The following is a 13546-nucleotide window of genomic DNA, read 5'->3' on the forward strand; positions in this document are numbered from 1 at the left end:
TTCTTTCTTATTTTGGGTTGTTTCATTTGCAAGAAATCGCCGGCCGACTGATGTTCATGAGCATTGCCATTCTCCCAGTTTCCCCCCCCCTTTTTTTTGCCTTTTTTTTTTGTTTCCCCTCCCCTCCTTTCTCTCTTTCTCTCTCTCTCTCTCTCTCTCTCTCATCTGTCAATACCCATGCGGCAGATTGTCTGTTCAGAATTTGTCACTTTCTCATCCTCACTGTCATTCTACTCGCAATAGCCATCACGGATGTAGGCTCCTTTTCTTCCTACGTAGCTGGGTCATGTCCTAGTAGCCTTCAAATTTTGGTAGAGGGTGACTACTGCAGTCTCTCCATGGCCGACTTCAGGTGGAAATCTACGCACACTGCGGGAAATCGAGAATTGTTTCTCGATGTTTATGAATAGGTATGTCTCCCCTGGCGACAAAGTTACGTCGTCGCAATTAGGTAGATCTTCTGGGGCTGCTTTGGGATATTTTCGAATGGATAGCAGATCAAAAAGGGGTGTATGGTGATGCTTGGCCCTGTCTTGAAGAGTGGAGGCCATCTTGGGATTTGCTATAAATCGGGACCCTTGGGGATCTGCAGCACGAAAAAGAAAACAGAATGTGATTGAAAGCCTGTCAGGTATAAGTCGAACGCAAATATCCCGGATGCCACCCTGGTGGAGTGATGCGATTCTGCACCAGCGGATCCTGTCCAATCCTCAACTCCGGCAACGACTGCGGTAGAAATGCGCCAAGTGGGAAAATTGAAAAAGAACGAAAAGAAAGGAAAGATCAGGCAGACAAACAGAAAAACAATGGGCAGGCGAGGCAAGTCAAAAAACAAAGAAAAAGAAAAAAATAAAGAATTCCTGGGGTGATAAAACGCCTCCGCTGACCTGTGTTGCCAATGACAGTTCAAACCTCAATATGGACGAGTCGAGAATGCGATATGTGCGTGCAAATTTGCTCCTACCTAGGATGTCCAGGGTACAAGCCCGTCAACACACTATTCACACGTCATCCATGGCACCGGCGGGCTCTTCCCCGCCGGATTCGTAGCTCCCAGCGGAACTCAACTCGTCTTCAGACTCGGTATCTTCCCCCGCCTCGTCGACGGCCTCTTTGCTAGCATATTTGACAACGTATTCTGGTTGGCACAGTCAGCAACATCACCCGTTGCTTCAAAATCATGGACTGATTACCTTTGACCTTGGACTCATAGCTTTTGGGCTCGCGCATCATCAAAGCGGCAGCCTCACCATTCAACGGGTCCGAGGGGTTGGGATAGCGAAGTAACTGGGGCAAAAAGACCTCGAAAATGTTGATCATGTCGTACATGGGAGACCAGGTCTGGTTGATCACGTCGAGGCAGACCGATCCCGATCTTCAGATGCAGCTGATCAGTATTTCTATCCACCTGTGGATGATTACTTGCCCTGCGGAGCACTCACAGCTCGTCGATGTTTGGGTGAAAGATGCGGTTCACGAAGCCAATGCTCGGGCTCTTATAAGGGTACTGATCGGGCAGTTCCACGTGAATTTTCCAATGCCCGCCAGCGAAGGGAGCTGGAGATTCTGGTCAGCAAGAGGTCACTGGTCACTGCGAATGGGGGAATCTTTTTGAGACGTGCTGCACATACTCTCTTCAGGACCCTTGAACCGAACATAGAACTCTTGCCTGTATGATATTAGCGTCGCGCATCGATCGAGTACTGTTGCAGGAAACCGCCCGTACACTTGAAATGAGTTAGCTTATGGTCACTAAAGACAACCCCTGGATTTGAAAAGTAAACTTACTGTTGTCGTTGACCAGAGTTACCTCATAGTCACTCATCAACCTGTTGTTGCTGGTCAGTATCTCGGGGTTATATTGATGGCGGGTGCCAGTCGGGCGCTGGACCACGCACGGGGCCGACACGAGCGGCGCTGAACATACATCCTGCATCCAAGTTAGCACTGAGCTTGATCCGAGACTTCCATGGAAGATTGATAGATCTGAGGAGTGGAAGATCGTACTTCATCACCTATGAGTTCCAATAGAAGGTCTGAATTAGCATTTGCGGGGAGTATGGAAAAACCATGGCGGTTTTCGTTCGGGCGGAAAACTTACATCAGTTTCAATTCTGCGCTTAGGGCTGCTCATTGTGGCGGTTTAAAATGTGCACAGGTTCTTGGTTCTGAGGTTGGTTGATATTGAGGAAGGACTCTCAATCTTGTGGCAGGGTCTTCAGAGAAGCTTAAAAAGAGTTGGCAGTTGCTGAAGAGGAGCAGTCGGACTCCAATTCAGCGGAGCGGGGAAGCACCGAGCGCAGCGGCAACGTGAAAGAAGGCACCGGAATCGATACTGTGTTGAGCTGAAGTCCAGCTGTAGCCGTTCCGTTCAGTGGTTGGAAGCTGTGACTGAATAGCTGGTGGTTTTTACCACAGAGTCTAGAATTCAAAGTATGTAATCTGCCGGCGAGGATTTTCAACAAAAGACAAACCATCAACGACTGAACGACAGTTACCTCAGAGCGGGGGCGGACTGTCGCCGGGCGGTGATGTCTCGATGAGTCAGCCCCGCCGTGACGGCAGCCCGAAAGGTACTCCAAGGTACGCTGCACTACGAAAGTACCCGTGACAAATGGGTGGCTACATAAGTACTATCAAGTACCACTCACTGCAGGAGGGATCCTACCAGAAATTGGAACTAGTGGACACCTGCGGGCACTCAGGAGTAACATCAAGGTATATCTTCAAAGAGAGGTAGCAGAGGGTAGTAGTATGTAGTATTCTCATGTAGAAGACTAGTAGTAATACACGAGGGTACCTTTAGCTCATTGTATGCTGCCACGTGAGTCTGAAAGATGCTGAATACCTGCGAGAGATCGATCAGCTCCGACACTCGATCAGCTGCTAAAGTAGCACATTGAGATGGTACAGAGAGCCTACAGTATCCTTGGTAGGACATTGAAGCTACAATTTGGAACAGCTTGGATGGTCAGAAAAGATTGGATGGACATGGAGATTCAATTCGGAAGGTTCAGATCCTCCCGTACGCAGTCCTACCATAGTAGTAGTACACTTAACTTCCCCTCTCAGCTACCTACCAAGTTCCATTTTTTTGCACTGCATAAAACTGATCATCATTGTTTCCGCTGGCAAGCATAGAGACAGCTACCCTTAGCAGGCCTGGGGCAGGTAATAGGGACTGATTGACAGGCAAAGCGGCATTTAGTCTGGGGCTTCTGCACAGCGGAGCTCGTGTGCAGGTTGTCGCAGTGGACCGAGGGCCCAGTTGCCGTCCAGATTGTAAGGCGGACTTGGGCTTATCCCATCACTTTCTTGTCCTCCGTTTCTTTCTCTCTCATTCACCTGACAGCTACCAGCTGGCAATCAGTCTGCTGAAAATTGACTCAATCGAATCTTCTCATCCTCGGGCGCCACCTAAATTCACACTCACCAGTCTTCAGCATGGACTCTTCATCATCACCATCACACGAGTCGCCTGTATATCAGTCATCCCAGCCAGCAACAAGCACCCTGAGCCATCGTCCCGCACCGGACCGTCCACCCGCTTCCTCTGGATCGGCATCTCCTCAAATTGGAGATGCCCCTATCCCAGACGACGCTCAGGGGGCTGATCTGCCCATGAATATGACAGCTTCGGTCATGCTCACCGGGTTGCCCCGCGATGCGCACCAAGCACTTGCTGATGTGGAGGTGATCGATGCTGGTAAAGGTGAGATGATCTTTCTCCGAGGCATTTCTTAGGGCTTGTTTTGAGTTCAATCTTTGTTGTGTATTGTTTTTTCCTATTCAGCATGATCTTTGAGAGATATGAGTCTCACCGTCCAACCGGCGTGGGCCGTACAGTGACCGTCCGCTTTCAGCCTCTGCCATCGGCACCGATCCTGAAGAACCGCGTCTTCAAGATCAGTGCATCGCAAAAGTTTGAGACAGTGGTCAAGTTCCTCCGCAAAAAGCTGGACTGCAAAGATACCGACTCAGTTTTTTGCTACGTGAACAGTGTGTTCGCACCCGGCCTGGATGAAGGCGTGGGTGGGCTTTGGCGAGTAAGCTTTCCCTTTCGTGGACGGGCCTGCTACGTGTCGGTGACAAACTAATCTGTGCCTTAGTGTTTCAAAACAGATGATCAATTGATTGTCGCCTACTCTATGACGCCAGCGTTTGGGTGAGTGCAATTGAACACGCAGGTGGACTATGTACAAACATCGAGGAAGGGGGCAGTCTCGATGGTATAAGACGGGGGTAATTGTGCACTATACAGTGGACAGAAAAGAGAGCGCTATTCAGAGCCGGTTCGTGATCTGCCATCATACAACCGATCGACCGTCTGCTCGAACTTTGACAGCTCCTCTTTCGTGATGGGGTATGTATACTCGGGCGAAGGGAATTGTCGGCTTTTGACCTCGTCGCGATACTGCTGCATGCCTCGTGTTGCCTCGCCCCAAACGTCGGCGTACTTCTTGACAAACTTGGGCATAAAACGACCCGGGGGGAAATTGCCCGTCATGTCGACTTGCACGAGGACCTGCCCCGAGCAGCCATTTCCGGCCCCAATGCCGATAGTCGGAATTTGCAGCTTCGAGGTGATCAGGCCTGCCACTTCGGGCGGCATCGCCTCCAGGACGAGCATGAATGCGCCAGCCTCTTGCAACGCCAACGCATCTTTGAGAAGCTGCACCGCACCGATGGCGGTTTTGCCTTGCACCCGGAACCCACCCAGGGCATTTTGCCTTTGCGGAGTGAGACCAATGTGACCGACCACGGGGATCCCTGCCTGAGTGATGCGCTTGACGGTTGGAGCCAGTTCCTCGCCTCCCTCGATCTTGACTCCATGCACGCGGCCTTCTTTGATGAATCGCAACGAAGATTGCACCGCCTGTTCGGGGGTGACCTCGTAAGAGCCCATGGGCAGATCGCCGATCTGCAACAATCATCGGTCAGCACTCAAGTTGGCAAACTTTGAGGGGGAAACAAGCTCGAATAGCATACAATGAAAGCCGCCTTTGCTCCCCGAGCCACGCTCCGACAATGTAAAAGCATCTCTTCCATGATGACCTCCGTGGTATTTTCTAGCCCCATGGCTACCATGCCCAGACTGTCGCCAACCAGTACCATGTCCATCCCCGATTCATCCGCGGCACGTGCGCTCGGGAAGTCGTGGGCGGTGATCATGGCGATCGGTTCTCCCTTTTTGTAGAGATTTCGCAGCGTGACCATGGTGACCTTTTTGCGTGCATTGGGTGTATTCGAGGTCGGCTCGGGTGAGTGGTATGAACTATGTCGGGTTTGGATGCGAGGAGCCAGCGCTGGGCGTAGATTGGGCGATGAGGAGGAGGGTCTTGGACGAAAGGGGGACGCATGATGCGTGATCTTGCTCAAGGGAGACAGCGCAGTTGAGATCGTCCGCGCGAGTGGACGCAACCTCGCCGTTTGCGCGACCATCGTGGGAATTGCCTCCTTTGGAGTAGAAACTCGTGGGGCGGAGTAAACAATCCAGACCAAATAGTCTATTGGAAGCTCCGAAGGGTCAAGCTAAAATCAAGATTATGTCCAGTGAAAGAGGAAATGATGTCGCTGAGGGTCTTGAGAGAGCGTTGTTGAGACGATGAAATTGAAGCGCGCGGCAGGCTCTTTCACTCTTCAATAGCGCGGCGAGAATGACCTCACTAATGGATCAATGGAATCCCCAGGTCCAGCACCAAAGTCAAGCAGTAGGAACAAGCGAGGTCGAATTTTATTCACAACACCCAGAACATGCAGCCAGGTAAATTACTCTTCTAGAAAAGGCTATCCCCTTCCGACCGGACTTACGTGCTGGGTTATGCGGCGTAGACGGCAGCATCTCCAATTAAGGGAAGAAAAATCTAAAGGCGGAGTTGAGCATTTCGGACATGTCACGGGCTGTCGGCAAGTTACTGCCGCCGCAATTCACCAATAGCTCGGCTGTCCACGGTAGACGTTGAGACGGGGGCAAATACTTCCAGTGCCCAAAATACCTTCCTACCGTCTATGTAAGTTCTGCATCGGATAAGCCCAGACCCCAATGGTCATTAAGCTCGGCGTTGGACAGTAACCCCAGTTTGTCGAGTTCAGAACAAGGACCGTAGAAAAGTTTTCCCCGCATTTTTTTTTCCCGACCAAAGAGCCCCTGGACATGCGAAGATCACCCAAATAAGCAGTTTGAATCCACTGCACTTTTGGTACTACCCCCGCATTCTAGCCTCAAACCAGTAACCGTATGAACCTAGACCTTTTTTTCCCTTCATTTTTGTGAAACGATCGAGTATTGTTATTACTCAATGTTCCATGACCACTGGCCAAATCCACCTGAGCTGTATCGCATACAATCGGCCAGCGGCTCACCGCCTGGTCATCTCATTCTCCCCGCGCCAGGCCAAATGCCGAGGCTGTTACTGCATTCGGACTAGGGCGGGGTCGGGCTTGGAGAGCTCCGTAGCTGCACACGCGGCATGCTATGAATTACGGCGTATTCGTGGAGAAAACCACTCCATCCATTTCGGACCAGGAAACAGATGGCTTGGGCTGCGGTATGTTTTGTGAGAGCACTTGGAGTGGGTTTGTCTAGATCCGCGTTGAAGGTTTCTATCGTGCTGGAGGCTCCTCCGCGAGTCAGCCTTGAGCCACACACAACAAAGCTTATCTTCGTAGTTCTTCCACGACCCTTTTTCTGACCGTTCACTGGAAGTTATAATTAAGACATGGAAATGCTGGTGGGCGGTACTAAATCTTTAAACATTAATGTGCCGATATTTACTCACGAGGGTCTCCATCGGGCAGTAAAGAGCATGATTGCTGTTCTCCATTTCATCATGATTCGAGCATCATCAAGTTAAACTTGAATTCCACCTCTTAGAACATCAACTACCTTGGTTTGAAAGTCCATCGCCAGCCCAGGGCCATCTTTCTCCCGGAAACCACTCGTGAGACAGGCCAAAACCGCCTTGGTGTAGCCTACACCCATCTCCTTTGGCAGTCCTTGCTCTGCCAATGCCACCAGGTCTGCAGCGACCTTCTTTCGGTTGGGCAGTTTCCCAATTCGAAGTGCTTCCTTGATCTTTGCGTCCATCAGGCGCGATAAAGTCACCCACAATCCGATCTCCAGGAGCACCACACCTAGCGCATAAAGGTCATGCAGTCGATTGAACTGATGCGTTGGGCGACCCTGTCTGTCAGGATGACGATACAGGTTTGGTTCTATCTCAAAGTCGGCGCGTAGCTCGGTGCCTTTCTCGACTGCTCGTGCGTATCCCCAGTCGCCGAGATACGAGACAATTCGACCGCCGGAACCCGAAATGTTCCGGCGTTGCTGATCAAGCCCCGCGGTGCTGACCCCCGTAGAATTCTCCAAGAAGAGCAAGATTCCTCTACTCCAGATGTTCTTGTGCACCCACGCCGAGGCGTGAAGATTGGAAACAGTCTGCGCTAGACTGTGAGCCATGCTGAATCGGTCATTGAGCACTGGTTTCTTGAGCGGTTTGTTGCTCGCAGTGTCGATGGCATTGATGAAGCCATGCAGAGTGGTAAGAGAGGCGCCCTCGTTGGCATCGGCCGCCGGCAATTTGTAGAGGAACACGCTGCGCTCTTCCGCAGGCTGATCTATGAAGCCCAAGCACTCCAAAGCATAGATCTTGGGCTGGTCCAATGACTCCGAGGATGAACCAGTAAAAGTGGTGCTTTGCAGCAGCCACGCTAGATCACGAATGGGTCTCTTGAGTTCCTCAACCTCCTCAGCATCCAGGTCTTCGTCTTTCAGTCGGCTCTCATACTCACGGAACTCCACAACGACTTGCATGCTTTCGGAGCCACCAGCAGACCAGGTTCCTAATTTGAAATCACCAACTGAGGTGCCGATTTCAGTCAAACCTCCAGTCAGGCCCTGGTAGTCTGCTGGGGCCTTCGCCGCAGCGAGCACTCGTCGCTTCACCACAGGCTCCAGACCACTACTCTTGAGGCCCTGATGATCGGTCTCAGCCAGCTGAGCCAAGGTCTCCTGGGACATGTGCTGCATGATATTGCGCAACTGCGCAGACCATTGTGTATAGGTGTCCAGAATCTTTTGCAGCTTCTTCTTGTCGAAGAGCGACCAGTCGTATCCTTTCAGCTTGAGAAGCTTGGCCTTGCTCTTGGCGCGCTCCAAGAGGGACTCATGTGTCTTGACCTGCTCAGACTCAACCACAACATCCTCGTTCGCAAGTCCGTACTTGGCCGCGACAATCTCATACTCGGCCAAAGTCTTGCGCATCTGCACGAGTAGACCATCCACCGTCTCTGCAATAAAAGAATCCAGTTTCCCAGGGAGTAAAAGTCCATGCTCGGGATGGAAGAATATTCGCTTGCAGAAGAGCAGTGAGGAGATCTCGAGATTCAACTTGAGGCGAATTTCCGCCCGGTCATCATCGAAAGATTTGATGTCAGAGACGACACCTTGGATGAACACAGCAACCTGGTAGATTTGAGTGATTGCAGACGAGGCAGTCCCGTAAAAGTCCATCTTGCGCTGTCAAAGCTACTCCACCTTTGTCTCGCATCGAGGGCTACTTCAAATACACCAAGTGGAAGAAAACCAACCCGGCCGCGAGCTGAGAAGAATGGCTGTAAAGCCTCTGCCGTACTTTGTATCTCATGAACAGTCAGCACTAAGGCCAAAAAGGGCCCTAGCAGCGATGCGTTGTTTGCCAGCTATTGGCTGGATCATTGTCAGCCCCAATGAGGCTTTTCCTTTTTTTTTTTTTGACAGCGTGTGCAGCTGAACCTTGACACGTGAGACGGATGTTGCGATTTTGGTTGAAGCTCTAAGAGACCAAAGTGAAATACTTGGAGTGCTTGCCATTCAAGAGGTCTCTTTTACTGCGGTATCCAGCGAACGCGCATGATGGCCGAAGAGTACGAGGACATTCTGGACTCTCTCGATAATAACAACAATTATTATTCCGGGATCGATGATGATGATCTCTCCTCAAGCCCACGAGTGTCCTCACACTCCACTGATCTTGAAGAGCTCGGTCTCGAGATAGACAAGATCGATATATCGTCCGAGGATGCATCATGGGTAGATCCTCTTGAGTCCGCAATCACAGCCACCCGCAACGGGTCGGCTTCAGTCCTGAGCACCCTCTCCCAGTTTACTACAATCCTATCGCAAACCGGAATTCATGGACCTCGTCTCCTTAAATCAGGCAATCTCGACGCGCAGGCTACCAAAATTGGTTCCGGCGGCCAATTTGTGGTCTTCAAGGATCCGATCTTCGAGGGACAGGTCATCAAGCGCGTCAGAGTCCCGCTCTCCACTAAATCCTCAGAACGTTTTGCAAGCAGCATCCAGTACCGTCAGCAGCTCAAGACGCTAGAATTGGAGATTTTGTCTCTGTGTAATCCTTTGCTCCGATCACATCCCAATATTACAAGCCTACTAGCGTGGGGTTTTGATTATCCCTCGACAGATCTGGCAGTGCCGGTTTTGTTTATGGAAGCCGCTATTATGCCTTTGGATGAGTTTCTTCAGGCCGAGTCGCGTTCGTTCGACATCAGATATCATTTTGCACTGGACATCGCGAATGGATTGGAAGCACTTCATCATCTCAGGATCGTACATGGAGACGTGAAACCAGAGAATGTCCTTGTCTTTACTGGTCGCGATGAAAAGGTGCCATTTTGCGCCAAGTTGAGCGACTTCGGTGTCTGTCTTGACTTGGAGGCTTCAAATGGACGTGTTGTTGCTACTGACTACCGCGGTACGGATGCCTGGCGAGCACCAGAATTGAGCAATGGCAAGCTCACCGACTTTGGTGACTTTGCAGTGGAGTGGATGTTCAAATTTGACGCATATAGCTTCGGGCTAGTATTGTTGTCGCTGTTTGCCAGCCGCGGCCGGGTTCCTGACTTGGGGAAAGATCCCCGTCAAATTTCAGAGAGGATATCTGGTCTATTGAGAGGCCAACAGGACATAGCTTCTGATCTTCGTCTCGAGCTAGGTAAGAGTATCAAAAGTCTCCTTGCGGAAGATCCAAGGGAGCGCAAGGTGCCGAGTGCAAGTATGCTGAAACTTGACTGCCCTGCATATGCTTTATGGTAAGCACAATCTATGAATTCTTAGGTCTATCACGAGAGGAAGTTCATTCATCAAGCAAACCAGGCTCGCATCAACTCAGTCGACTACTGTAAACAGTCATGTCGGCATTATTGATCCAGTATACAATAAAGGTCCACTTTTCTGGTACAGGCTTGATCAGAGCATTCGTACGGAGCTAGAGGTCCAGAATCAGCTCGGAAAAGAAAGCGATGGACCCCCCTTTGGAGGAGACGTCCTCTTTGGGATGGCCCAGACCATCACCGGAGAAAAACCATCCTATCTCGACCGAATGCTGACCTACCTGGAAGATGCTGTGAAGACGGGATATTCACCAGCAAGAGCTGTATATGCGCAGATCATGACAGCGCATCGTCGTTCGCCCGGTTTTAGTGCCACCGAGTTGGAGAGATGGGCTTTGCAAGCAGTGTCAGAGGGATACTTCTTCGCAGACACAGCCCGATACGAAAAGGAAAAAATTGAAATTGCCAAAAAGAAGTTCCGAAACCACGGAGGGTTCTGCTCAGATCCCTTCTTGCTCAAGAAAGAGGCCAGAGCGGCCTTGGACGGAAATACGGCAGCGGAATGGGTAGCAACGAATGGTGCTGTCGTCGACCGGATTGGTAACACGCTTCTACATGCTGCTGCTACCCTTGGAGCACTTGGTGCGATAGAGAGCCTGTTGAATTCCGAAGGAGTGGATATCGATGCGAAGAATGACAACGGCGAGACACCCTTATACAAGGCTTTTCAGGCTGGACAGTCTGAAGCAATCGATCTTCTGCTACGCCGAGGAGCTAGTCCAGGCACCAAAACTCAGCAAAACCTCACGCCACTTCATTGGTTGTTCATGATTCCCGATTGCTCAATTGAAAGAATTGCGAAAGTCATGGTTGATGGCGGCGCGAACGTTAATGCTGTTGTCGAGCCAGCCGTGAAAGATAACAGTGGCGGGTTCCAAGAGAAGATCCAGATATTTCATTAGTAAGTCAAGATGTTCTTTTCGGGTGGTGAAATGGAAGCTAATGATATACCTGTCGATCAAGTCCCTTTGAGCTTCCACACGGTACACCATTGCACTGGGCTTGCTTCTTTCGGCATAAACCAGCAATGGACACGCTCCTGTCTCTCGGGGCAGACATCAACGCATTTTACCACGGAGGCGACTCTTCATCTACGCCTTTGGCTTTGATTACTTATTTTGGCGAGGCAGATCTCGTCCGATACTTGATATCGAATGGAGCCGATGGCACACTACTTGACTCAATGGGACGGAATCCCCTCCATGGAATTTCGAAGTACTTTCCTGATCGACATGGCTATCTCCCTTATCATTGGCATTACTGGATTCGTCATGGGGACTGGGAAACCCATCAGGCGAAGATGATGGAGTTGATTCAGACTCTGACGGATTCTGGTGCGGATGTCAACGCAAAAGACAAAGGCTACCCTCCTTTGACGCCAACAGCTGCTGCCGCCGAACTGGGCGTTTGGAACGGAGGTGCTATTAGCGCCTTCTTAAAGGCTGGAGCCGATATAGAGACATCGCTTCTCTCCGCTGGCGACACAATACTTCATACATGGGTGTCAATCGTAGCGCCTCGATTGGACTATCCCGAATCATACCTGTCGACTCTTCAAACTATTGTCGCAGCCATACCCGACATCGATATTCGCAATAGATTCGACGAAGACACTCCCCTACATCTACTAGCCACGACCTACCACGATGAGGCCGAATTTGAAGCAGCGTATGAGATTATGGCCGGTCACTGCAAGCCTCCAGACCTCAATGCAAAGAACCGCCGAGGGCAGACTCCACTGTCCATAGCACTCGAGACGAATCTGGATCCCGCACGACGAGGTCGCTTCCTACTCGAGAAGGGTGCCGACCCTCGTATCCTTCATATTCGAGGTCGAGACATCCTCTATTCAATTGTCGATAACGCTACTCTCGCGGACGAACCCACCTGCGACTTGATCCGCACATTCTTACTCCATCTCGATCCCAACATCCACAGAGCATATGAGACTCATTTCCTCCCCAATACGAAATGCCACGAAACCCTGATTGCAGCCGCAAGCCGTGGGAAACCATCAACAGTGCAGCTTCTTCTCACCCTCGGACTCGTCAAACACATCAACCAAACCGACGAATCCAAATCCCCTCCCTGGACGGCCCTCGATCAAGCCCTCCACTCGGCAGAAATCAGCCGTCGCGCTCACATCCAAAAATTAGTCTCTTACAGAGCAGGTTCAGCCCGAAAAAAGGCACTAGAGTCTCATCTCGTCTACGAGACCACTCAAGGGCCCCCACATCGCGCAGCAGAAGCTTACATGTGCTTCCCAGAAGTAATTCGGACCCTGCGCGCCGCAGGTGCAAAGAGAACCTGTGAAATTCAGGGACTTTCGAGTGGTGATTATATCCAACAGCCTCGTGAATTTGATGAGACTGAGATGAGTCAGTACAAGTTCACGTCGGAGACGCAGCCAAACAGGGAGATGTGGCAGATTCTGTATGATTCGGCGAAATACAGTGGCCGGGGATGGTGGAATAAGTTGACTGGTGGGGTTTTCAGTGTCAAGAATTGACGTTTTGAAGGGCTCGGGCTCTTTTTTCTGGTCATTGGTGAGGACGAATAACTTGACTCAAACTATTTGACGTTTTTTGGTTGAGACGCGAGCTATGCAGTTTCGGTAAACACCGCGAACTTGGCACCGAACCCATACAGATGTGACTAAGGAGGTAGCTCGCTCGTGCATACAGGTACGAGCAAAGCAACCTGCAATGCGCTCAGACTACTCAGTGGCGACAGCCATCAGACCCCCGCCTTACCTCCTCAGAGGAACTACAGGTGCCTGATTCGGACGGAACAGATTTGAGAAATCAGAATACCAGTAGTAGACTATAAAGCTCGACCGAGATGTCATGCACAATAATTCAACTAGATTTTAAAAACTGGTCACCAATGAAGCCATATGAAGCTCCAAAGGCAAAGTAATACAATACTACCTCCCTCCTTCGTGAACGCCGGGTATAAAATGCGCACTTCAGCCGGCGAAACAAGACTTGTCCACTCCTAGTGAACGGCACTGTGGATGCTTTGAGAAGTGAAGTCCAAAATGACAGGCCGACCGGCCAAGGGAACGCAGAGAAGCAGCACCAGCAAACAATATAGACCCGGAGGACAGCCAGATTCACTGGCACCGAGCACTAGCAGCCAAAATACGGCCCTAGCCACGACCGTGACGGCCACCTTTGCGCCTTCCTCCTCTCGAGGACTCGGAAAAAAGAAAATAAAATGTAGAGAAGGAGCTCCCGACGACTAATGCAGGGTCGGTCGGGGGAAAGTAGAGGTAGGAAATACACGTGGGAAAAGAAAATGGAAATGTGCAAGCGCGTCAACATGTTTTGGACAAAGCCAGAGTAAAATCATAGCAAGCCGAACGTGGTGTTCA

At 50.8% G+C, this 13546-nt stretch overlaps 5 protein-coding genes across 5 annotated transcripts; 2 read left to right on the forward strand and 3 right to left on the reverse strand.

Moving 5' to 3' along the window:
• Positions 1 to 1001: 1001 nt before the first annotated feature.
• On the reverse strand, positions 1002 to 2134 carry POX_a01217 (Ubiquitin-conjugating enzyme E2 8; the record flags this gene model as incomplete). The annotated part of the gene is made up of 6 exons (XM_050110147.1): positions 1002 to 1138; positions 1194 to 1375; positions 1443 to 1557; positions 1632 to 1727; positions 1789 to 1930; positions 2102 to 2134. 6 exons carry the CDS (start codon positions 2132 to 2134, stop codon positions 1002 to 1004), a joined length of 705 nt encoding a protein of 234 aa, XP_049973915.1.
• Positions 2135 to 3444: 1310 nt separating this feature from the next.
• Positions 3445 to 4169, forward strand: POX_a01218 (Ubiquitin-like protein ATG12; the record flags this gene model as incomplete). The annotated part of the gene is made up of 3 exons (XM_050110148.1): positions 3445 to 3712; positions 3847 to 4046; positions 4110 to 4169. 3 exons carry the CDS (start codon positions 3445 to 3447, stop codon positions 4167 to 4169), a joined length of 528 nt encoding a protein of 175 aa, XP_049973916.1.
• Positions 4170 to 4279: 110 nt separating this feature from the next.
• Positions 4280 to 5442, reverse strand: POX_a01219 (3-methyl-2-oxobutanoate hydroxymethyltransferase; the record flags this gene model as incomplete). The annotated part of the gene is made up of 2 exons (XM_050110149.1): positions 4280 to 4921; positions 4990 to 5442. The coding sequence occupies 2 exons, from the start codon at positions 5440 to 5442 to the stop codon at positions 4280 to 4282; spliced, it is 1095 nt and encodes a 364-aa protein (XP_049973917.1).
• A 1408-nt stretch (positions 5443 to 6850) lies between these two features.
• Positions 6851 to 8512, reverse strand: POX_a01220 (uncharacterized protein; the record flags this gene model as incomplete). Its single annotated transcript, XM_050110150.1, has 1 exon — positions 6851 to 8512. One exon carries the CDS (start codon positions 8510 to 8512, stop codon positions 6851 to 6853), a length of 1662 nt encoding a protein of 553 aa, XP_049973918.1.
• A 378-nt stretch (positions 8513 to 8890) lies between these two features.
• On the forward strand, positions 8891 to 12679 carry POX_a01221 (uncharacterized protein; the record flags this gene model as incomplete). The annotated part of the gene is made up of 3 exons (XM_050110151.1): positions 8891 to 10089; positions 10187 to 11071; positions 11134 to 12679. 3 exons carry the CDS (start codon positions 8891 to 8893, stop codon positions 12677 to 12679), a joined length of 3630 nt encoding a protein of 1209 aa, XP_049973919.1.
• Positions 12680 to 13546: the final 867 nt, after the last annotated feature.

Source organism: Penicillium oxalicum, chromosome I, assembly GCF_001723175.1.
Source record: "Penicillium oxalicum strain HP7-1 chromosome I, whole genome shotgun sequence".
NCBI lineage: Eukaryota > Fungi > Ascomycota > Eurotiomycetes > Eurotiales > Aspergillaceae > Penicillium > Penicillium oxalicum.